Here is a 21119-nt window from a genome sequence, read left to right on the forward strand (position 1 = left end):
TTAATTGATCTTTACGGTGCTTCCTCTCTATCAATTAGATCTTTTTTTTATCCATAGATATAGAAAAAAGTATCTGGGCATATTTTGACTTCTATTAGTATGAAGTTTTTTTCTTTGCTACAGCTCAAAGAAATCGTCGTTTTGGACGATGCGTTTGTAGCGATCCTTTTTTTAGTATTTACTAGAAAATTGGGTCTTCTTTTTTCTTTCTATAGTGGAGATAGCCGCACGTAATGACAGATCACTGCCATATTATTAAAAGCTTGTGGTAAGAATGGGTTTCGTTCTAGTGCCCTAAAATAATATTCTAAAGCTTTCGTATGTTCTCCATTACTTGTGTGAATAAGGCCTATATTATAGAGTATATAACTTCGATCGTAAGGATCGATTTCTAGTCGCATAGCTTCATAATAATTCTGTAAAGCTTCCGCATAATTTCCTTCGGATTGAGCTGACATCCGTTACGGTCGTTATTCGATTCAAAGAATCGCCGTTCCAGAACCGTACGTGAAATTTTCACCTCATACGGCTCCTCCCTTAAATATAATATACATAATGAGAATTCAAAATACATGGCAAAAGGGATTAAAACATTCTCATTATGAACTGAGCGGGGCTAGTGTTTTTACAAAAAATATCTAGCCAACCTTCTTGCGCAAGAGCTTTTACTAGAATCAAGTGTCTTGATACTAAATAGAAAGGATAACTTCAACAATTCCTTTGTCCTCAACGCCTCCTAATTTCCAGGAAATAGTCACTTCAACAGGCTTCGATGGTTATACGGGTATCCAAAGTACGAACGAGATGGATGTTTGTTGGCCCAACCATTCTTGTTAGTCCTAACCCAGATAAGAAAGGGAGTAGGTAAGTAATTTTTAACAAAGCTTTTGTGCTGTCGATTGCTAGGTGTAGTGCTTCTTCCCCTATGCCGCCTATTGGTACTATATTACTAGGAAGTAGGATTGACCTGTAATACAAAACACAAAGGTGTAACCTTTCGTTCAATACAAAAATCTATAAATGAAGCTATAGTATTTGAGGTTGCATCAATCGGGGATACACGACGGAAGGAATCGTTCTATTTCTAAACTTCACCTTCAACAAGCGTAGGTTTGTTTCTATAATATGGAATTAAGAATATTTGTTCTTTACTATCCCGAAGTGTGTGCTTTTCTCATAAGACTAGGAGCAGTAAAAAGAAACTAAATAATAAAGAAAATCAAATCACACCATCTCTGTAATAAGTAAATGCCTCCTTTTCTCCTGAAGTTGTCGGAATTAGTCGTAATAAGATATCGGCCACAATTGAAAAGGTCTTATCAATAAAATTTCCATTTATCCGCGATCTAGGCATAGGTATCAATCCATTATAAAATTCTTCTCATTACCCCTTAGTGGGAAAACGATTACACAAATAAAGAATTTGTACAGTACAAAATAACATAAAAACGGATTCCTTTCCAAACAAAAAAATTTCAATAAAGATACAAATTTTTGACTACTACGTATACTTCTATTTTATTTATTCGAATTGTTCCAAAAGCCCCCAACTCCTTTTTCAACAATCAATAAAAAAGAGTTGAATCCCATTTGAATTCATACAAATCAAATCGAGTAGTCTAGTAGCTATTCCGATTTCATCGAAGCGGAAGAATCAAAGAATTTTTCGATCCGATCAAAAAAAGTTTTGATCGAAAGACGAAAAGAAAGAGAATCGAATAATCATTCTATGATGGAAATAGAATAGCTGGGAAATTTAAGAAATTTGTTGGTGAGCACTTTAAAACTAGACGGAAATTTTCTAATTTTTTTTTGAGAATTTTATGGAATTCTAGTCGAAATAAAAATCGAACCATGATCAAAAGGGATCCATTAATCGTCTATAATCTAAAAACCATAAACCCATCAATCCGTTGATTCGATTCGTTTCAATTAATTGATCGAAGCCGGTATATTATATATGGAAATATGGGATATAGAATAAAGGATAGGAACATCATCTTCGCAAATATGAATCAATAAATATATAACAAGGAAAAACTTGTTTTTTATTTTAATTAACTCCTACTTTTTTCGAAAAAATCTTCTATTACATTACTACTCCTTACGTTCTATTAGTAGTTTGTTTATAGTCAAATAGTATAGTATTGCTGCGTTAATCCTAGTCGTACCTATTTTATACAAACAAAAATCGAATATCGTTAGTAATAGAAATATCAACATAGTAATGGCTCGCTATTTCTTCGGTTTATGAGTCATAATCATTGTGTAGGAGAGATGGCCGAGCGGTTCAAGGCGTAGCATTGGAACTGCTATGTAGGCTTTTGTTTACCGAGGGTTCGAATCCCTCTCTTTCCGTCTTTTACTTTCACCTGAATGAATTCGCCAACATTTCTAACTTTAACAAATCAAATAACAAGAAATACTTTATTTAGAACATAAGAGTTGGGTCCTTCTTGTATTTTTATATATATTTCTTCTATTTCGAATTGCTGCGATACCTAAAATACTGGAAATAAAAGAATAGACAAGGAGTGAAAATTTTTCTGTGTATCTAGGATACATGAATAGGAAAAAACCGGGATGGGATAGAATATATGAGCGGGAGAAAATCTGGGGCAAACCCCCCACTTTTACTTTTAACCTTAAGTCATTTTCCGTTTCCAAAGGAAAGGGGCCAAATTGTCCGAACCCCTTTCTTTTGTATTTTAGTTAGGGTTACGTCTGACGAGAATAATATTCTACCACCAGCAATTCATTGATTTGCAAACCGACCCACTTACTATCTATTATTTGATTGACTAATCCTTTATATGGAAATGGGTTAAGGGTCAAATGTTTAGGTAATTCCTCACGGGGGGATAAATCAAGAGAATTTTGAATTAGAGCTCTGGATTTTTGTTCCTCCCTCGCCATAATAGTATCCTTGGGTTTGCAACGATAACTTGGTATATCTACTATATGGCCGTTAACTAAAATATGTCTATGGTTAACTAATTGGCGGGCTCCAGGAATAGTCGGAGCCATGCCCAATCGAAAAAGGATGTTATCCAAACGCATTTCAAGTAATTGTAGTAAAACCTGCCCTGTTGACCCTTTGGCTTTTCTGGCGATACGAACGTATTTAAGTAATTGTCGTTCTGTAATACCATAATGAAAACGTAATTTTTGTTTTTCTTCTAGACGAATACGATATTGCGATCTTTTCCCGGAACGTGATTGGTTTCTAAGATCACTTCCGGCTCTAGGCCTTTTATTAGTTAGTCCGGGTAAAGCCCCTAGACGGCGTATTTTTTTGAAACGAGGCCCTCGGTAACGCGACATAAAGACTCCTTTCTTTATTTATTTTCTTTATTTCTATTTATATATATATATATTCGATTTTACAAAAAAACCGAAATTCAAACTGAACTAAATGATAAATGAAATGAAATCCACTGAAGTGTTGGATTCCAATGAATAATGAAATGGGTTGTATATACATCATATACAAAATATATAGAATATTCTATATTTTGTATTAAAATATCTAAGTAAAAAGAAAAAGGAAAAGAAAGAGTTTTCCCGATTTGATTTGGTCTGTCGAGCTTGAACCCTTTTCTTTTTATTCCTAGGTGGAAGTTTCTACAACATAATCGATCATTATTTTTTTCTTTGTTCTTCGATTTCAAAGAAAAAAATATATAAAAAGCACAAATCCAAATAAAAATCGAAAAAGCCGGCTATCGGACTCGAACCGATGACCATCGCATTACAAATGCGATGCTCTAACCTCTGAGCTAAGCGGGCTCCCGGAAATTATACATGCACTGGCATTCAATAAACTACATTTTAGTGTAAGCTTATTCATTTTTATTATTTTATGATATAAATTTTTTTTTGAAAGAAATAGTTCAAATCAAATATCAAATAAATAGAAATATTTACTTTAGTTTTTTTCTTTCTATATAGATTCTATTTTTCGTCTAGAACGATTCGATTCTATTTCAATTAGATTTATAAATTCTATGAAATTTTATTTTTCAAATCCATTTCAAATCGAAATTAAAACAAAAATTCATTATGACAATTTTCATTATATCTATAATTCTAAGAAATGGATAACTATTAGAGTTATAAGAGTCTGCCTTAAGAAAACCTAAAATAAACAAGAATAAAAAAATGAGAATCGATAAAGAAGAACTCTGGATTATATTAACAGAAAAAGATATTCTTCTGTGTGCAGCCGTAGACTATGATGACAAAAAAAGAATCGACCCTTTGAGTATTCAAAATTGCATACAAAAATGAACGAGGCGAAGGATATAGATGGGATATATCCCTCGATATTGAATTGTAGCTACAGAAAGTATAGAATCATGTCTGACTAGACAAAATCAAAGTCAAATGGAGACTTCCGATAGAGATGAAGGAAGATAGAAAAAAAGGAAAATGGCGAAAGCATTTTTCGGTATAGTAATCCATATTAAATCTAATGAATTCGACGGTTCCGTCAGAAATGAAAGAATAAAAGGGAAGGACATCACATGGAGATCCTAATCTTAAAAAGAAAGGGGGGGGATATGGCGAAATCGGTAGACGCTACGGACTTAATTGGCTTGAGCCTTAGTATGGAGACCTACTAAGTGAAAACTTTCAAATTCAGAGAAACCCTGGAATTAATAAAAATGGGTAATCCTGAGCCAACTCCTTTTGTCAAAAGCAAAAAATAAAGATTCAGAAAGCAACAATAAAAAAAGGATAGGTGCAGAGACTCAAAGGAAGCTGTTCTAACAAATGGGGTTGACTGTGCTGTGTTGTTCTAAGAATTCTTCCATCGAACCCCCACTCCAAAAAGGTTGAAGAATATACTTTATCAAATGATTACTAAGACCCCGAATCTATTCTATATTTTTTTTTGAATTATTTCTCTATTCTAGATAGAGGAGAGAGTTTCATATTCTCTCTAAAAAAAAATTTAGAATATGAAACGAAAAAATGGAAGAATTTTTTTTGAATCGATTTCAAGTTCAAAAAAGAATCAAATATTCATTCATCAAATCATTCACTCCATAGTCTGATAGATCTTTGGAAGAACTAATTAATCGGACGAGAATAAAGATAGAGTCCCGTTCTACATGTCAATACTGACAACAATGAAATTTATAGTAAGAGGAAAATCCGTCGACTTTAAAAATCGTGAGGGTTCAAGTCCCTCTATCCCCAAAAGATTTTTTTACTCCCTAAGTGGTTCTCTTTTTCATTAAAGGGTTGAAGGCGGTTATACCTCTTTTTCTTTTCAAAATGGATATGAACGGAAATGTTTTTCTCTTATCACAAGTCTTGTGATATATATATGATTAGAAATAAATATTTTTGAGCAAGGGGTACTCAGTTTAGTGATTCACAATTCATATTATTACTCGTACTAAAACTTAAATCAACTTAATTATAGAAAAATTTGCAAAACCCAAGGAATTCTGGTACGCATATAAGACTTTGTAATCCTTTTTGTGCGTTTAATTGACATAAACCCGAGTTATCGAGTAAAATGAAATTAGAAAATGGTGCGCCAAAAAGGTGAATGAACGGTCGGGATAGCTCAGCTGGTAGAGCAGAGGACTGAAAATCCTCGTGTCACCAGTTCAAATCTGGTTCCTGGCACATCACATGCTTTTTTTGATGGATTGATATACATATTCATTCCTAGCTGAGATCATGGCACATACATAAGGTATTTCGCTGGTTATCCTGCGATATACCCCATCTATTTTATAGATAGATGGGTAGAGAAAATTAAAATAAAGAATTTTTTTATGTTTTCAATTTTTCTTATTTGTTTATAATGATACAGAACTTTTTAGTTCATTCTATCGGCTCTTAGCTCATCCAAAAGACACCTTTTTAGAATCTTAATGAATTCCTAACTTAATTTCATTTGTCTTTTCTTTTTTTCTTTATCCATAATAGAATACCGATGGGCCATCAATTCTTCTGTTTCATCTAGAGCAGAACATATAAAGAATCTTTATATATCTGATGTTGTAGAAGTGAAAATAAATTTCTTATCATTTAATAAGCATCTTGTATTTCATAAAAATTTGGGACAATATAATCCTTACGTAAGGGCCATCCTATCCAACTTTCGGGCATTAAAATACGTTTTAGGCGTGGATGATTATCATACGAGATTCCCAGCATATCATAAGATTCCCGTTCTTGAAAATCCGCACTTTTCCAAACCCAGAAGACGGACGGAATTCTAGGATTCTGCCTTGGAGCAAATACTTTTATGCATACCTCTTCCGGTTGATCCACACCGTACTCGATTCTTGTAAGATGATACACACTAGCTAACAGCCCGCCCGGTGCGACATCATAAGCACACTGAGAACGTAAATAATTGTAACCATATACATATAAAATAACAGCAATGGAATGCCAATCTTCGGGCTTTATTTGTAAAGTTTCTATTCCTTGGTAATCAAAGCCCAACGATCTATGAACTAGCCCGTATTTGACTAGCCAAGCGGACAAACGACCCTGCATTTTGTTTCTATCTCCCTCATTTGTTTATTTGTTTGTATAAATATTTTATTGCCATTTACTTTACGATATGCTGAAATTTCTTAAAATTGACCTGCTGCTTACAATTTCAAAAAAAGAATCCTGTTTAATTCACTAATTTGGGTGAAGATGCGGAGCTTTTGTATTTGAAAAATGTTTCAGGAGGAATCTCGGAAGTAGATGGAAATTTATACAGTAATCCTTGATCATAATTTCCGGTATGAATACTACGCCCAACACGAAAATTGTGATTGATAGTAAAACACCGATTCTTCGGTTGAGACTTCATTCTCTCTTCATAGAGTTCCCGAGATATTTTCTTACGAAGTTTTGTTATAGCATCTATAACTGCTTCGGGTTTAGGTGGGCAGCCCGGCAAATAGACATCCACGGGAATTAGTTTATCGATTCCTCGAACAGTACTATAAGAATCGGTACTGAACATACCCCCTGTAATTGTACACGCCCCCATAGCAATAACATATTTTGGTTCAGGCATTTGCTCATATAATCTCACTAAAGAGGGTGCCATTTTCATTGTTACGGTACCGGCTGTTAAAATTAGGTCCGCTTGTCTAGGGCTCGATCTTGGTACGAGTCCATAACGATCAAAGTCGAATCGCGAGCCTATTAATGAAGCAAATTCAATGAAACAACAACTGGTACCGTAGAGAAGCGGCCATAAACTTGAGAGTCTTGACCAATTTGAAAGATCATTTGACGTAGTTGAAATAACAGAATTTTTGGCTATTCGATCAAGTAGTGGAAACTCAATGGAATTCATAACTGTTTCAATCTTATTTTTTTTTTCTTTTTCTTGTCGGAATATTCGGGAATTAAGACCATTCCAATGCTCCTTTTCGCCATGCATAAACTAAACCAACAATTAGGATAAGCACGAAAATTAAAGCTTCTATAAATACGGATACACCCAATATATCGAAACTCATTGCCCATGGATAAAGAAAAACTGTTTCAACATCAAAAACAACAAAAACTAGAGCAAACATATAATAACGGATTCGAAACTGTAACCAAGCATCCCCCATAGGTTCTATACCCGACTCGTAACTAGAAAGTTTCTCGGGTCCTTTGTTAATCGGAGCTAAAATTCCGGAAAATAGAAATGCTAAAATAGGAATAACACTTGATATTATTAAAAATGCCCAGAAAATATCATATTCATAAAGTAGAAACATAGACGGACTCCTTATGAATGCGGAAAATATGTCGAATTAGTTGATTCGAATTAGAATTGTCAAGTTATCCATAACTCGTTAGTCAAAACAACAATTCATTTTGATTGAACCAACTAACCAAGTTTCGTTTGTTTACTGCAGGACGTCTCTCGTTTCAAGACTGATTTACTGGAATCTTATTTCCATTTTTTTTTCTATTCCACTTTTAATTCTATAGAAATAGATAGGTTTTTTGTTCTTTTCTTATACATATACAAAGAAAAGTTTCTCACTTTCACCTCGAATTTTTCGACCTAAACAAAAAAATTCCAAATTCAATTCTCATTTTTTTTCGTAGAATCTCGTCGAATATAAGAACGAATAAATTTCTATTCTAATACGGAACGAAAAGGACAATATACAAGACGGGTAGAAGGAGTTCGTATACTTGACTTGATATCCACAGCCATAGTCCGAGTCTACGGAATATGTATAAGAATTTACGAATTCTACCAACCCTAGGGATCCGTAGGATTAATTGTAGATCCAAAACAATAATAGTAAATTTGAGTTGTTTAGTATTCAAGGTTTGTATTTAAGATCTTGCCTGTATATCTAATCGAAATAAGTCTCGCTAAATAGAGGGATAGAATATATCTACAATAATTGTATTCGGCTCAATCCTTTTAGTAAAAGATTGGGCCGAGTTTGTTTAATTACAATTCAACTAAGAAACCGAACATTAATTCCTTAGCCTAGACTGTATCCATTGCTGGGAATTCAAATTTGATTTCCTTCCAGATCTCACAAGCAGCAGCTAGTTCAGGACTCCATTTGCTAGCCTCGCGAATAATTGTATTACCCTCGCGAGCAAGATCACGTCCCTCATTACGAGCTTGTACACATGCTTCTAGAGCTACTCGATTCGCTACAGCACCCGGAGCATTCCCCCAAGGGTGTCCTAAAGTTCCTCCACCAAACTGTAGTACCGAATCATCCCCAAAGATCTCGGTTAGAGCAGGCATATGCCAAACGTGAATACCTCCCGAAGCAACGGGCAGAACACCCGGTGTGGAAACCCAAGATTGAGTAAAATAAATACCACGACTTCGGTCTTTTTCAGTATAATCATCACGTAGTAAATCAACAAAGCCTAAAGTAATATCTCTTTCTCCTTCAAGCTTACCTACTACGGTACCAGAATGAATATGATCTCCACCAGACAGACGTAATGCTTTAGCTAGTACACGGAAGTGCATACCATGATTCTTCTGTCTATCAATAACTGCGTGCATTGCACGGTGGATGTGAAGAAGTAGACCATTATCTCGGCAATAATGAGCCAAGCTAGTATTTGCAGTGAATCCCCCTGTTAAGTAGTCATGCATTACGATAGGAGCTCCCAATTCTCTGGCAAATACAGCCCTTTTTATCATTTCTTCACATGTAGCGGCAGTAGCATTCAAGTAATGACCTTTGATTTCGCCTGTTTCGGCTTGTGCTTTATAAATAGCTTCGGCACAAAATAGGAAACGGTCTCTCCAACGCATAAACGGCTGGGAGTTCACGTTTTCATCATCTTTGGTAAAATCAAGTCCACCACGAAGACATTCATAACATGCTCGACCATAGTTTTTAGCGGATAACCCCAATTTTGGTTTAATAGTGCATCCCAATAGGGGGCGGCCGTACTTGTTCAATTTATCTCTCTCAACTTGGATACCGTGAGGCGGGCCTTGGAAAGTTTTTATATAAGCAACAGGGATTCGTAAATCCTCCAAACGTAGAGCACGCAGAGCTTTGAACCCAAATACGTTACCCACAATGGAAGTAAACATGTTAGTAACAGAACCTTCTTCAAAAAGGTCTAAGGGATACGCTACATAACAAATATATTGATTTTCTTCTCCAGCAACAGGCTCGATGTGGTAGCATCGTCCTTTGTAACGATCAAGACTGGTAAGTCCGTCGGTCCATACAGTTGTCCATGTACCAGTAGAAGATTCAGCAGCTACTGCAGCCCCCGCTTCTTCGGGTGGAACTCCCGGTTGAGGACTTACTCGGAATGCTGCCAAGATATCAGTATCTTGGGTTTCATACTCAGGAGTATAATAAGTCAATTTGTAATCTTTAACACCAGCTTTAAATCCAACGCTTGCTTTAGTCTCTGTTTGTGGTGACATAAGTCCCTCCCTACAACTTCAATTTTTAATTTTTACAACAAAGCAACAAGGTCTACTCGACATAAATTAGGCCCTAATGAAACCTTTTATAGGAATCTTTCATAAAATTCTCAATTAATATTATCAACTAATCAAAAAAAACGGTTCGTTAATAGACCATGTATTTGATTTGTCAAATACATCATTATTGTATACTCTTTCATATATATGGCGCAACCCAATCGTAACCGTTGTTTTTCAAGTTTCTAATTTTGTATCCCCATTTGAATTGAAAGAACTAAAAAATTCGAAATTGACTCTTGACAGCGGTATATGTTGTATATGTATATCCTAGATGTGAAAATAGGCAGAATTCCATCATGAAAGGGTAAAAGAATAGGCTAGATATAAATCTATCTACTAAATCCAAACTAAGTCCCAGTGCGATAGAAATAAGGAATCATAAAAAAATAGAGTTTTAGAGTTCGGGTTCGATTTCCATAGATAATACAGAAAGGATTGTCTATAATGATAGGCAAATAAAAGACTTTCTTAGGATTGTTATTGAATTGAATACAATAATTCAAAAACGTAAAGTAAGCAATTGAATTGCAGTCCTTTTGTTGGTACCGGCAAAATGGATTGCTAACTCCAATTTCTTTTTTAATTAATCGATCAGCTTGCTTTCGGACATTTTTTTTTGGATTCGATAATTTTCATTTTCGCAAAAAATTTCGACATACTTTATATTATGAGAATCAATCCTACTACTTCTAGTCCTGGGGTTTCCACACTTGAAAAAAAAAACCTGGGGCGTATCGCTCAAATTATTGGTCCGGTACTGGACGTAGCTTTTCCTCCAGGAAAGATGCCCAATATTTACAATGCTCTAGTAGTTAAAGGTCGAGATACTACTAGTGAACCAATTAATGTTACTTGTGAGGTACAACAATTATTAGGAAATAATCGAGTTAGGGCTGTAGCTATGAGTGCTACAGATGGTCTAACGCGAGGGATGGAAGTTATTGACACAGGAGCTCCTTTAAGCGTTCCAGTCGGGGGAGCGACTCTCGGTCGCATTTTTAACGTGCTTGGAGAGCCTGTTGATAATTTGGGTCCAGTCGATACTCGCACAACATCTCCTATTCATAGATCTGCGCCCGCCTTTACACAGTTAGATACAAAATTATCTATTTTTGAAACAGGAATTAAAGTGGTAGATCTTTTAGCCCCCTATCGTCGTGGAGGAAAAATCGGACTATTTGGGGGAGCGGGAGTGGGGAAAACAGTACTCATTATGGAATTGATTAACAATATTGCAAAAGCGCATGGGGGTGTATCCGTATTTGGCGGAGTAGGTGAACGTACTCGTGAAGGAAATGATCTTTACATGGAAATGAAAGAATCCGGCGTTATCAATGAACAAAATATTGCAGAGTCAAAGGTGGCTTTAGTCTACGGGCAAATGAATGAACCGCCAGGGGCGCGTATGAGAGTTGGGTTGACTGCCCTAACTATGGCGGAATATTTTCGAGATGTTAATGAACAAGACGTACTTCTATTTATCGACAATATCTTCCGTTTTGTCCAAGCGGGATCTGAAGTATCTGCCTTATTAGGTAGAATGCCTTCCGCTGTAGGCTATCAACCTACCCTTAGTACCGAAATGGGTACGTTACAGGAAAGAATTACTTCTACAAAAGAAGGTTCCATAACTTCGATTCAAGCAGTTTATGTACCTGCGGACGATTTGACCGATCCCGCTCCTGCCACGACATTTGCACATTTAGATGCTACTACCGTACTATCAAGGGGATTGGCCGCTAAAGGGATTTATCCAGCGGTGGATCCGCTAGATTCAACGTCAACTATGCTCCAACCTAGAATTGTTGGCGAGGAACATTATGAAATTGCGCAAAAAGTTAAGGAAACCTTACAGCGTTACAAAGAACTTCAGGACATTATAGCTATCCTTGGATTGGACGAATTATCCGAAGAAGATCGTTTAACTGTAGCAAGAGCACGAAAAATTGAGCGTTTCTTATCACAACCTTTTTTCGTAGCAGAAGTATTTACGGGCTCTCCAGGAAAATATGTTGGTCTAACAGAAACAATTAGAGGGTTTCAATTGATCCTTTCCGGAGAATTAGATGGTCTTCCTGAGCAGGCTTTTTATTTGGTAGGTAACATCGACGAAGCTACCGCGAAAGCTATGAACTTAGAAATGGAGAGCAAATTAAAGAAATGACTTTAAATCTTTGTGTACTGACTCCTAATCGAAGTGTTTGGAATTCAGAAGTAAAAGAAATCATTTTATCTACTAATAGTGGCCAAATTGGTGTATTACCAAACCATGCCCCTACTGCCACAGCGGTAGATATAGGAATTTTAAGAATACGTCTTAACGACCAATGGTTAACAATGGCTTTGATGGGAGGTTTTGCTAGAATAGGCAATAATGAGATTACGATTTTAGTAAATGATGCTGAGAGGGGTAGTGACATTGATTCACAAGAAGCTCAGCAAACTCTTGAAATAGCAGAAGCTAACTTGAGGAAAGCGGAAGGAAAGAGACAAGTAATTGAAGCAAATTTAGCTTTGAGACGAGCTAGGACACGAGTAGAGGCTAGCAATCCGATTTCTTCGTAACCAGTCGGTGCGTGCGTCCAAATAATCATAATCAGAAGAAGTTCTGTTTGTACACTCTTTCGATATATAGAATCTAAATATATAGAAGATCTCTTTTTCTTTTTATTTTGTTGATTGAATCAACAAAATAAAAAGAAAAAGAGAATCTATTTAATAGTCTTAATAATCCAAAGGGTAAGTAGAAAAACTTATTAAATACCCTCGACTCTGACTTTGGTATCTAATAAGTTTTACCTACTATTGGATTTGAACCAATGACTTCCGCCGTATGAAAGCAACACTCTAACCGCTGAGTTAAGTAGGCCTTTTATCATTAGAAAGAGGACTAAATATAACCATTCCATAGATTGATTATAAACCGAATACTGCTTATAAGCAATAGAAATCAAACGGATCAAAGAGCTATGATGGTATATTGTAGAATATTTCTCTTGACAAGAAATTATCTCCATACTAAAATATGGAGCATAAACACAAGGGCTATAGCTCAGTTAGGTAGAGCACCTCGTTTACACGTGCGCCAATGTTTTTCAGGGAAGTCCATCATGCAATCAAAAGAATGAATCTTTTTGAAAAATCGATGTCTTACTCTAGGCTTTGAGGAAACAAAACATAGAGAACAATAGCCTGACAATTAATTCTAGTTCGGTCCAATTCAAGTGTCTATTTAGTTACCAAATAGAACCCATTATTGATTTGACATATTGATAGGGTGAATACCCAACCTATTCAATGCTAGGCATAATGAGTATAAGGGCCTCAAAAAATCTCTTTTCGTCCTATGAACTTTAAGGTGTATGAAGTTTCATATTGGATTCTTTAAGCGAAACGATAGAGACTCCATTTAATTTTCAAATTCATCTAGGCCAAAGGCAAACCTACGTCAAGATAACTCTTCTTTGAAACACTTTGGTAGTGCTTTTGAATCAAAGTTCAAATGAATAATGAATCTGAGCACACGGAACCATTTTCTTTCTATCAAGAAAAATATGGTAGACTAGCTGATATTTATATCAGTTAATGAAAAAGCCCAATGCAAAAAAATGCATGTTGGGTTTTTGAAACAGTTCAAATCATTTTGAGAATACAAAGTTTGATCGGTTTTACCGAGAAGGTCTACGGTTCGAGTCCGTATAGCCCTACTAAATATATAGTAATGAATATTACTAATTTATTAAACTATATAGTTTAATAAATTAGTAATATTTGATTGTTAGTTAAAACCAATCAACTGCAATTGAATGGAAGAAATGGATCTAGGAACACCCTACTTAGATTTGTTTAGTAGAATTTGATTTGTAGCCAAGCCTGGGTTTGAATTTGAAAAGAAATTTCATTGGAAACATTGTTAAAGAGACTTTCGATTTCATACATATACCTTCCCTATCAAAGCGTAAAACAAGTAGTCTTTTTTTCTTTTCCTTATACAATCAACAGAAACAACTCTGCTCGAACTCGATTTTTTAAATCAAAAATATACCAACCCGATTCCAATTCTGAAATCGAAGTTCTTAAACATTCTCTTACGCGTGAATTTTATCTTCTAATAAAAAAATTCTTTCTTTCAATATAATACTTCATTAATATTTAGTTAATAATCTGAACGGTTGTATCTAGATGCTTATTCTGACAAGAAATGTTCAATTTTTTTTCATCAAATAATGACTATTCATCGATTTTTTTCATGCGAATGGGAGGCAAGAAAACTCTATGAAAAAGGGTTGGTTCAATTCGATCTTGTCTAAAAAAGAGTTAGAACACAGATACGGGTGTGGATTAAGTAAATCAATGGACAGTCTTGGTCCTACTGAAAATACCAGTACAACGGAAGATCCGAGTCTAAATGATACAGAAAAAAACATTCATAGTTGGAGAAATAGTGACAGTTCTAGTTATAGTAATGTTGATCATTTAGTTCGTGTTATGGACATTCGGAATTTCATCTCTGATACTCTTTTTTTACTTATAGATAGTAAAGGGGACAGTTATTCCCTATACTTCGATATTGAAAATCAAATTTTTGAGATTGACAACGATCCGTCTTTTCTGAATGAACTGCAAAGTTCCTTTTCGAATTATTGGAATTCAAGTTATCTGAACTCTAGATCTAAGAGTGGCGATACTTATAATGATCATTCCATGGATTATACTGAAGATAGTTGGAATAATCACATTAATAATTGCATTGACAATTATCTTCATTCTCAAATCCGTAGTGGCAGTTCCATCCTAAGTGATAGTGACAATTACAGTGATAGTTACATTTTGAGTTACATTTTTAATGAAAGTGGAAATACCAGCGAAAGTTTCAGTAAAAGAATTATCACGAACGACAGTAATTTCACTAAAATCGAAAATTCTACAAATCTTGATGGAACTCAAAAATATAAACATTTGTGGGTTCAATGCGAAAATTGTTATGCATTAAATTACAAGAAATTACTTAAGTCAAAAATGGGTATTTGTGAACAATGTGGATATCATTTGAAAATGAGTAGTTCAGATAGAATCGAACTTCTGATTGATCCTGGTACTTGGAATCCTATGGATGAAGGTATGGTCTCTATGGATCCTATCGAATTTCATTCGGAGGAGGAAGCTTATAAAGATCGTATTGATTCTTATCAAATAAATACAGGTTTAACTGAAGCTGTTCAAACAGGTATAGGTCAACTAAACGGTATTCCTGTAGCAATTGGTGTTATGGATTTTCAGTTTATGGGAGGCAGTATGGGATCCGTAGTAGGGGAAAAGATCACCCGATTGATTGAGTATGCTGCCAATAAATTAATCCCCCTTATTATAGTATGTGCTTCCGGGGGGGCACGCATGCAAGAAGGAAGCTTGAGCTTAATGCAAATGGCGAAAATCTCGTCTGTTTTATATGATTATCAATCAAATAAAAAGTTATTTTATGTATCAATCCTTACATCTCCTACTACTGGTGGGGTGACCGCCAGCTTTGGTATGTTGGGGGATATCATTATTGCTGAACCGAACGCCTACATTGCATTTGCGGGTAAAAGAGTAATTGAGCAAACATTGAATAAGACAGTACCTGAAGGGTCACAAGCAGCCGAGTTTTTATTCCATAAGGGTTTATTCGATCCAATCGTACCACGTAATCTTTTAAAAGGCGTTCTAAGTGAGTTATTTCAGCTGCATGCTTTTTTTCCTTTGAATCAAAATAAAGGCGAGGATTAAGGGCAATTTTTATATTTGTGTCAAAAAGCTTTTTTTATTCCAAAATTAGGATGTCGCGAACCAAAAACCTCCATGCTTATTTCCTTTAGATTCCAATAAAAAAAACTTTTTGGTTGTATCTTTCGTCGGGGAGTCTTTATTTAAAATACCTCTTGGATCGGACTCTAACGACTGCTTTGGAAATTGAATTTATAATAAATCCTCTATTTTTCGATTTTTTTGAATTAGTAAAAGCAAAAGAAAGAAAAAAAGAGAAAGTAAACGCGATTATCATATATTATATGTAGAAATCGAATTGCTTTTTTAGTTCTACATTTCTTGTACTTATTCTATACTATATTCATTCTATAGAATTCTAATTAATTAATTTTAATATAATAAGATAATAACAACAAAAATATAACAAACAGGTACAATTACAATATCGTAAATCGAGGTACCCGGTCTATGACAACTATGAACTTTCCCTCAATTTTTGTGCCTTTAGTAGGCCTAGTATTTCCAGCGATTGCAATGGCTTCTTTATTTCTTCATGTTCAAAAAAATAAGATTGTTTAGATCGTCTCGTCAAAATCTCATTTTTAAAAACTTAGACTTGAATTATAATATAGATATATGTTTAGCGGAATGGTATAACACGTGATTTCTTCCGAACATAAATGAACGAGCTCTTATGTATGTGATGTAAATGGAAAAATGACAATACAATATAGGGGTAGATGTTATTATTTTGATCGAACTAAAATAAAAAATAGAAATAAATAAAAGTGAAACACCTCTGACATCAAAATAGGACTAGTTGATGAGAGTTACATCGGAAACAAGACAGAGTAAGGAAAGTACAATTCATTTGGGGTATTCTTTCAATTCAAATTAAATGCAACCGGATCTAGTATGAATTGGCGATCAGAACGTATATGGGTAGAACTTATAACGGGATCTCGAAAAATAAGTAATTTCTGCTGGGCCTTTATCCTTTTTTTCGGTTCATTAGGATTCTTGTTGGTTGGAATTTCCAGCTATCTTGGTAAGAATTTGATATCTTTATTTCCTCCCCAGCAAATTCTTTTTTTTCCACAAGGGATCGTGATGTCTTTCTATGGGATTGCAGGCCTCTTTATTAGCTCATATTTGTGGTGTGCAATTTCGTGGAATGTGGGTAGTGGTTATGATCGATTCGATAGAAAAAAGGGAATAGTCTGTATTTTTCGCTGGGGATTCCCTGGAAAAAATCGTCGCATCTTTTTCCGATATCTTATAAAAGATATTCAGTCTATTAGAATAGAACTTAAAGAAGGTATTTATACTCGCCGTGTTCTTTATCTGGAAATCAGAGGACAAGGAGCCATTCCTTTAACTCGTACTGATGAGAATTTGACTCCACGAGAAATGGAACAAAAGGCGGCTGAATTGGCCTATTTCTTGCGTGTCCCAATTGAAGGATTTTGAAAAATGAACGGAAAGACCGAACGTTTTCTTAACTTGGCGTAAAATAGAAAATCTAGAATACGTTTTTCTACGGCATACCTTAACAGAAATCTCATCAGAACGCCCACTCGGGTCAAAGCAGACGTATACAGAACAACCAAAGGGGGGAGTTTATGTCTACAAATACAAACCAATTCAATTCCATAGAATTTCCAGTATTTGTAATTGATATATTACATACAAAACAAATTAATCATGTAAATTTTCTCGCTTTTTTTAGTAATCTTTTGTTCGCTTTAATGATGAAATAATTTGATTTCTTATAATTTCTAATTATAACGAGAATTAAATTATCCAAATTCTGTCGTGTTTTGCCATCCATTTTTATTATCACATTCAAGTCTTAAATTCTTTTTTTGTGCTATGGTTAATTTGTTCAATTTTTGGAAATATTTTCTATTTTGGTAGAAAGTGAGTTCTTTCATCTTGAAATCAAAATAAAAAATATTCATTAATTGAAAAAAACGAAATGGCTCCGCCGGGTATTCGTCGAAAGCAATTCCTTCCTTTCGATGAATACCCGGTTGGGTTCATTAACAATTTATAGATGAAAAAAAATGGAAAAAAAGAAAGCATTTATTCCTTTTCTATATCTTGTATCTATAGTATTTTTACCCTGGTGGATCTATCTATCATTTCAAAAAAGTCTGGAATCTTGGGTTACTACTTGGTGGAATACTAAGCAATCTGAAACTTTTTTGAATGATATTCAAGAAAAAAATCTTCGCGAAAAATGGATCGAATTCGAGGAGCTCCGCTTGTTGGACGAAATGATAAAGGAATGTCCGGAAACACATCTACAAAAGCTTCGTATAGGAATCCACAATGAAACGATTCAATTGATCAAGACGTACAATGAAGATTGTATCCATATGATTTTGCACTTCTCCACAAATTTAATCTGTTTCCTTATTCTAGGTGGTTATTCCATTCTGGCAAATAAAGAACTTATTCTTCTTAATTCTTGGGTTCAGGAATTCCTATATAACTTAAGCGACACAATAAAAGCTTTTTCCATTCTTTTAGTAACCGATTTATGTATCGGATTTCATTCACCCCAAGGTTGGGAACTACTGATTAGCTCTATCTACAAAGATTTTGGATTTGCCCATAACGATCAAATTATATCGAGTCTTGTTTCCACTTTTCCAGTCATTCTAGATACATTTTTAAAATATTGGATTTTCCGTTCTTTAAATCGCGTATCCCCATCACTTGTAGTGATTTATCATTCAATGAATGACTGAAAAAAAGAAAAGGGGTATATGGAGAGAAATCCAATTGGAGTTTTTAATTCGAATGTTGCTTTGTACATAATCAATAATCAAAGCATGACCAATTGTACCCCCTCTTTCTATTTCTACCCGTCTAAGGCGGGGAGTTCCTCCTATATTCCAGTAATATTATATTATTTTAATAAATTAAGTTTTCAGTTAAAGTAAATAGCAGACTCATGGATAGGGAACTCTATTAGCAACCTACCAAATTTATTGTAGAAATTTTCGGAATCAATGATTGTACCATGCAAACTATAAATACCTTTTCTTGGATAAAAGAACAGATTACTCGATCCATTTCCATCTCGCTCGTGATATATATAATAACTCGGTCATCCATTTCGAATGCATATCCCATTTTCGCACAGCAAGGTTATGAAAATCCACGAGAAGCGACTGGACGTATTGTATGTGCTAATTGCCATTTAGCCAATAAGCCCGTGGATATTGAGGTTCCACAAGCGGTCCTTCCGGATACTGTATTTGAAGCAGTTGTTCGAATTCCTTATGATATGCAATTAAAACAAGTTCTTGCTAATGGCAAAAAGGGGGGTTTGAATGTGGGGGCTGTTCTTATTTTACCTGAAGGGTTTGAATTAGCCCCCCCCGACCGTATTTCTCCAGAGATGAAAGAAAAGATAGGGAATCTTTCTTTTCAGAGCTATCGCCCCAATAAAAAAAATATTCTTGTGATAGGTCCTGTTCCTGGGCAAAAATATAGTGAAATTACCTTTCCTATTCTTTCTCCAGACCCTGCTACTAAGAAAGACGTTTACTTCTTAAAATATCCGATATATGTAGGTGGTAACAGGGGAAGGGGTCAGATTTATCCTGACGGAAGCAAGAGTAATAATACAGTTTATAATGCCACAACAGCAGGTATAGTAAAGAAAATTGTACGAAAAGAAAAGGGCGGATACGAAATAAACATAGCGGATGCCTCGGACGGACGTGAAGTGGTTGATATTATCCCGCCAGGACCGGAGCTTCTTGTTTCAGAGGGTGAATCTATCAAACTTGATCAACCATTAACGAGTAATCCTAATGTGGGTGGATTTGGTCAAGGAGATGCAGAAATAGTCCTTCAAGATTCACTGCGCGTACAAGGGCTTTTGTTCTTCTTTGCATCCGTTATTCTAGCACAAATCTTTTTGGTTCTTAAAAAGAAACAGTTCGAGAAGGTTCAATTGTCCGAAATGAATTTCTAGATTCGTAAATTTATCAAGATCAAGCTTGTAACAATAACAAAATTATTGTTGACAATTCTTTGACAGTTTTGGATGATCAATAAATAAAAAAATTACGAGAAGGTTCTTTTTTGTTTGTTTATACTTTTCTTCTACATCTACGAGCAAGATTTTTAGTTATAATAATATATTGGATTGTGAAGAAAACTTTTTTACTTTTTTCCAATCGAAATTTGACTCGATACTAGACTAAAAGGGGAATATAACGAAAAGAATAATGAGGGGACCAAATGATTCTAGGGGGATTTATCCGCCTTCCTGGTCTTCGACACACGACAAGGACTTTTACACATACTTGTCGTGTGTCGAAATAGTAACGAGTCTTGATTCCCTTCGTCAAAGACTTAGTCGGAATTTTTCTTTTTTCGAAATTTCACCCTTTTTTCGTTTTAGATTGATTCTTTTTTTCTTAGTATTACATGTATAAGGAGCGGACAAACTGAAAAAAAGAGAGAGGTCAATTTCTTGAACAAATGGAACTTCTTGCATTCTATTTAATCTAGAAAAATAGAGCTTCTATTTGGTCATTCAATAAATCAATTGATTGCCTTTTTCTCTTTCTTTTAACTTAACAATTTAGGAAGGACCAATAAGTATGATCGAGGAATATATGTTCTGAATAACCAAATACACTTTTCAAAAACATCGAAAAAGGGGTCTGTTTTTCATTTATAGGAAAAAATTCGAATAAAAAATTATGATAATTAAAAAAAGAATTAAATGGGACCTCCCCCTTCTTTGTTTGTCTAATTCGAGGGGGAAGGAAGGTCCCGTTGAGTTCTTATACTTTCATGTCTATACCTCGATTAATCAAATTACTACTTACTACAGAGATGAGCCTAATCCAGAATATGAACCATAAAAGAAAATACCTAGTAAACCGATCACAAGAATACCAGCTACAGTACCTATTATCCAAAGAGGAATTCGTCCAGTAGTATCGGCCATTTACCCCACTTCCCTCCACATTTCATCAAGTGGTCGTGCTAGAGACATAAACAGTCATGGATAATTATGAAATGAGGTCCTTCCGAATGGGATAAGAGAATTCCTACTCTATAATCGAATTCTATATTCTATCTATTTCTTTCCTTCTCTTTATTTAATTGAAAAAATAATTAGAAAATAAAACAGCAAGTACAAAAATGAGTAATAGACCCCAATAAAGACTGGTACGATTCAATTCAACATTTTGTTCGTTCGGGTTTGATTGTGTCGTAGCTCTATAATTCGGATTCGGTTTTGTTTATCGTTGGATGAACTGCATTGCGGATATTGACCCCAAAAAAGAAACGGTAGGTACAGCCAGTCCGTGAATAGCCAGCCATCGCACTGTAAAAATTGGATAGGTTCGATCTATGGTCATTG

The 21119-nt window shown here is 35.0% G+C and overlaps 16 protein-coding genes and 6 non-coding genes across 22 annotated transcripts in view; 11 read left to right on the forward strand and 11 right to left on the reverse strand. All coding sequences in view use genetic code 11, as the record gives it.

Moving 5' to 3' along the window:
* ycf3 overlaps nt 1-1354 on the reverse strand; it is a 2028-nt gene extending 674 nt beyond the window's left edge. The window contains exons 1-2 of the mRNA in view: nt 1231-1354; nt 231-460 (exon numbers count right to left, since the gene is read on the reverse strand). Coding sequence (YP_009380131.1) covers nt 231-460; nt 1231-1354 — 354 coding nt within the window. The remainder of the gene's footprint in view (nt 1-230; nt 461-1230) is intronic.
* Nucleotides 1355-2270: 916 nt separating this feature from the next.
* On the forward strand, nt 2271-2358 carry trnS-GGA. Its single transcript has one exon. It is a non-coding gene; the product is annotated as a tRNA-Ser (tRNA).
* Nucleotides 2359-2718: 360 nt separating this feature from the next.
* Nucleotides 2719-3324, reverse strand: rps4 (ribosomal protein S4). The gene has a single exon. It carries the CDS (start codon nt 3322-3324, stop codon nt 2719-2721), a length of 606 nt encoding a protein of 201 aa, YP_009380132.1.
* A 392-nt stretch (nt 3325-3716) lies between these two features.
* On the reverse strand, nt 3717-3789 carry trnT-UGU. Its single transcript has one exon. It is a non-coding gene; the product is annotated as a tRNA-Thr (tRNA).
* Nucleotides 3790-4556: 767 nt separating this feature from the next.
* Nucleotides 4557-5205, forward strand: trnL-UAA. Its single transcript has 2 exons — nt 4557-4595; nt 5156-5205. It is a non-coding gene; the product is annotated as a tRNA-Leu (tRNA).
* A 365-nt stretch (nt 5206-5570) lies between these two features.
* On the forward strand, nt 5571-5644 carry trnF-GAA. The gene has a single exon. It is a non-coding gene; the product is annotated as a tRNA-Phe (tRNA).
* A 407-nt stretch (nt 5645-6051) lies between these two features.
* On the reverse strand, nt 6052-6528 carry ndhJ. The gene has a single exon. The coding sequence runs from the start codon at nt 6526-6528 to the stop codon at nt 6052-6054; it is 477 nt and encodes a 158-aa protein (YP_009380133.1).
* Nucleotides 6529-6652: 124 nt separating this feature from the next.
* Nucleotides 6653-7330, reverse strand: ndhK. The gene has a single exon. It carries the CDS (start codon nt 7328-7330, stop codon nt 6653-6655), a length of 678 nt encoding a protein of 225 aa, YP_009380134.1.
* A 52-nt stretch (nt 7331-7382) lies between these two features.
* Nucleotides 7383-7745, reverse strand: ndhC. Its single transcript has one exon. It carries the CDS (start codon nt 7743-7745, stop codon nt 7383-7385), a length of 363 nt encoding a protein of 120 aa, YP_009380135.1.
* A 734-nt stretch (nt 7746-8479) lies between these two features.
* On the reverse strand, nt 8480-9907 carry rbcL (ribulose-1,5-bisphosphate carboxylase/oxygenase large subunit). The gene has a single exon. The coding sequence runs from the start codon at nt 9905-9907 to the stop codon at nt 8480-8482; it is 1428 nt and encodes a 475-aa protein (YP_009380136.1).
* A 730-nt stretch (nt 9908-10637) lies between these two features.
* Nucleotides 10638-12134, forward strand: atpB. Its single transcript has one exon. It carries the CDS (start codon nt 10638-10640, stop codon nt 12132-12134), a length of 1497 nt encoding a protein of 498 aa, YP_009380137.1.
* atpE lies at nt 12131-12535 on the forward strand. Its single transcript has one exon. It carries the CDS (start codon nt 12131-12133, stop codon nt 12533-12535), a length of 405 nt encoding a protein of 134 aa, YP_009380138.1.
* Nucleotides 12536-12766: 231 nt separating this feature from the next.
* Nucleotides 12767-12839, reverse strand: trnM-CAU. Its single transcript has one exon. It is a non-coding gene; the product is annotated as a tRNA-Met (tRNA).
* A 172-nt stretch (nt 12840-13011) lies between these two features.
* Nucleotides 13012-13677, forward strand: trnV-UAC. The gene is made up of 2 exons: nt 13012-13050; nt 13643-13677. It is a non-coding gene; the product is annotated as a tRNA-Val (tRNA).
* Nucleotides 13678-14245: 568 nt separating this feature from the next.
* On the forward strand, nt 14246-15739 carry accD. The gene has a single exon. The coding sequence runs from the start codon at nt 14246-14248 to the stop codon at nt 15737-15739; it is 1494 nt and encodes a 497-aa protein (YP_009380139.1).
* Nucleotides 15740-16195: 456 nt separating this feature from the next.
* psaI lies at nt 16196-16297 on the forward strand. The gene has a single exon. It carries the CDS (start codon nt 16196-16198, stop codon nt 16295-16297), a length of 102 nt encoding a protein of 33 aa, YP_009380140.1.
* A 336-nt stretch (nt 16298-16633) lies between these two features.
* Nucleotides 16634-17188, forward strand: ycf4. The gene has a single exon. The coding sequence runs from the start codon at nt 16634-16636 to the stop codon at nt 17186-17188; it is 555 nt and encodes a 184-aa protein (YP_009380141.1).
* A 596-nt stretch (nt 17189-17784) lies between these two features.
* Nucleotides 17785-18474, forward strand: cemA. Its single transcript has one exon. It carries the CDS (start codon nt 17785-17787, stop codon nt 18472-18474), a length of 690 nt encoding a protein of 229 aa, YP_009380142.1.
* A 275-nt stretch (nt 18475-18749) lies between these two features.
* Nucleotides 18750-19712, forward strand: petA. Its single transcript has one exon. The coding sequence runs from the start codon at nt 18750-18752 to the stop codon at nt 19710-19712; it is 963 nt and encodes a 320-aa protein (YP_009380143.1).
* Nucleotides 19713-20576: 864 nt separating this feature from the next.
* psbJ lies at nt 20577-20699 on the reverse strand. The gene has a single exon. The coding sequence runs from the start codon at nt 20697-20699 to the stop codon at nt 20577-20579; it is 123 nt and encodes a 40-aa protein (YP_009380144.1).
* Nucleotides 20700-20853: 154 nt separating this feature from the next.
* psbL lies at nt 20854-20970 on the reverse strand. Its single transcript is given in 1 exon segment — nt 20854-20970. A coding segment is annotated over 1 exon segment (117 nt).
* Nucleotides 20971-20997: 27 nt separating this feature from the next.
* psbF lies at nt 20998-21117 on the reverse strand. Its single transcript has one exon. It carries the CDS (start codon nt 21115-21117, stop codon nt 20998-21000), a length of 120 nt encoding a protein of 39 aa, YP_009380146.1.
* Between the last annotated feature and the right edge of the window lie 2 nt (nt 21118-21119).

This window comes from Chenopodium quinoa, chloroplast (assembly GCF_001683475.1).
Source record: "Chenopodium quinoa voucher IT123455 chloroplast, complete genome".
NCBI lineage: Eukaryota > Viridiplantae > Streptophyta > Magnoliopsida > Caryophyllales > Amaranthaceae > Chenopodium > Chenopodium quinoa.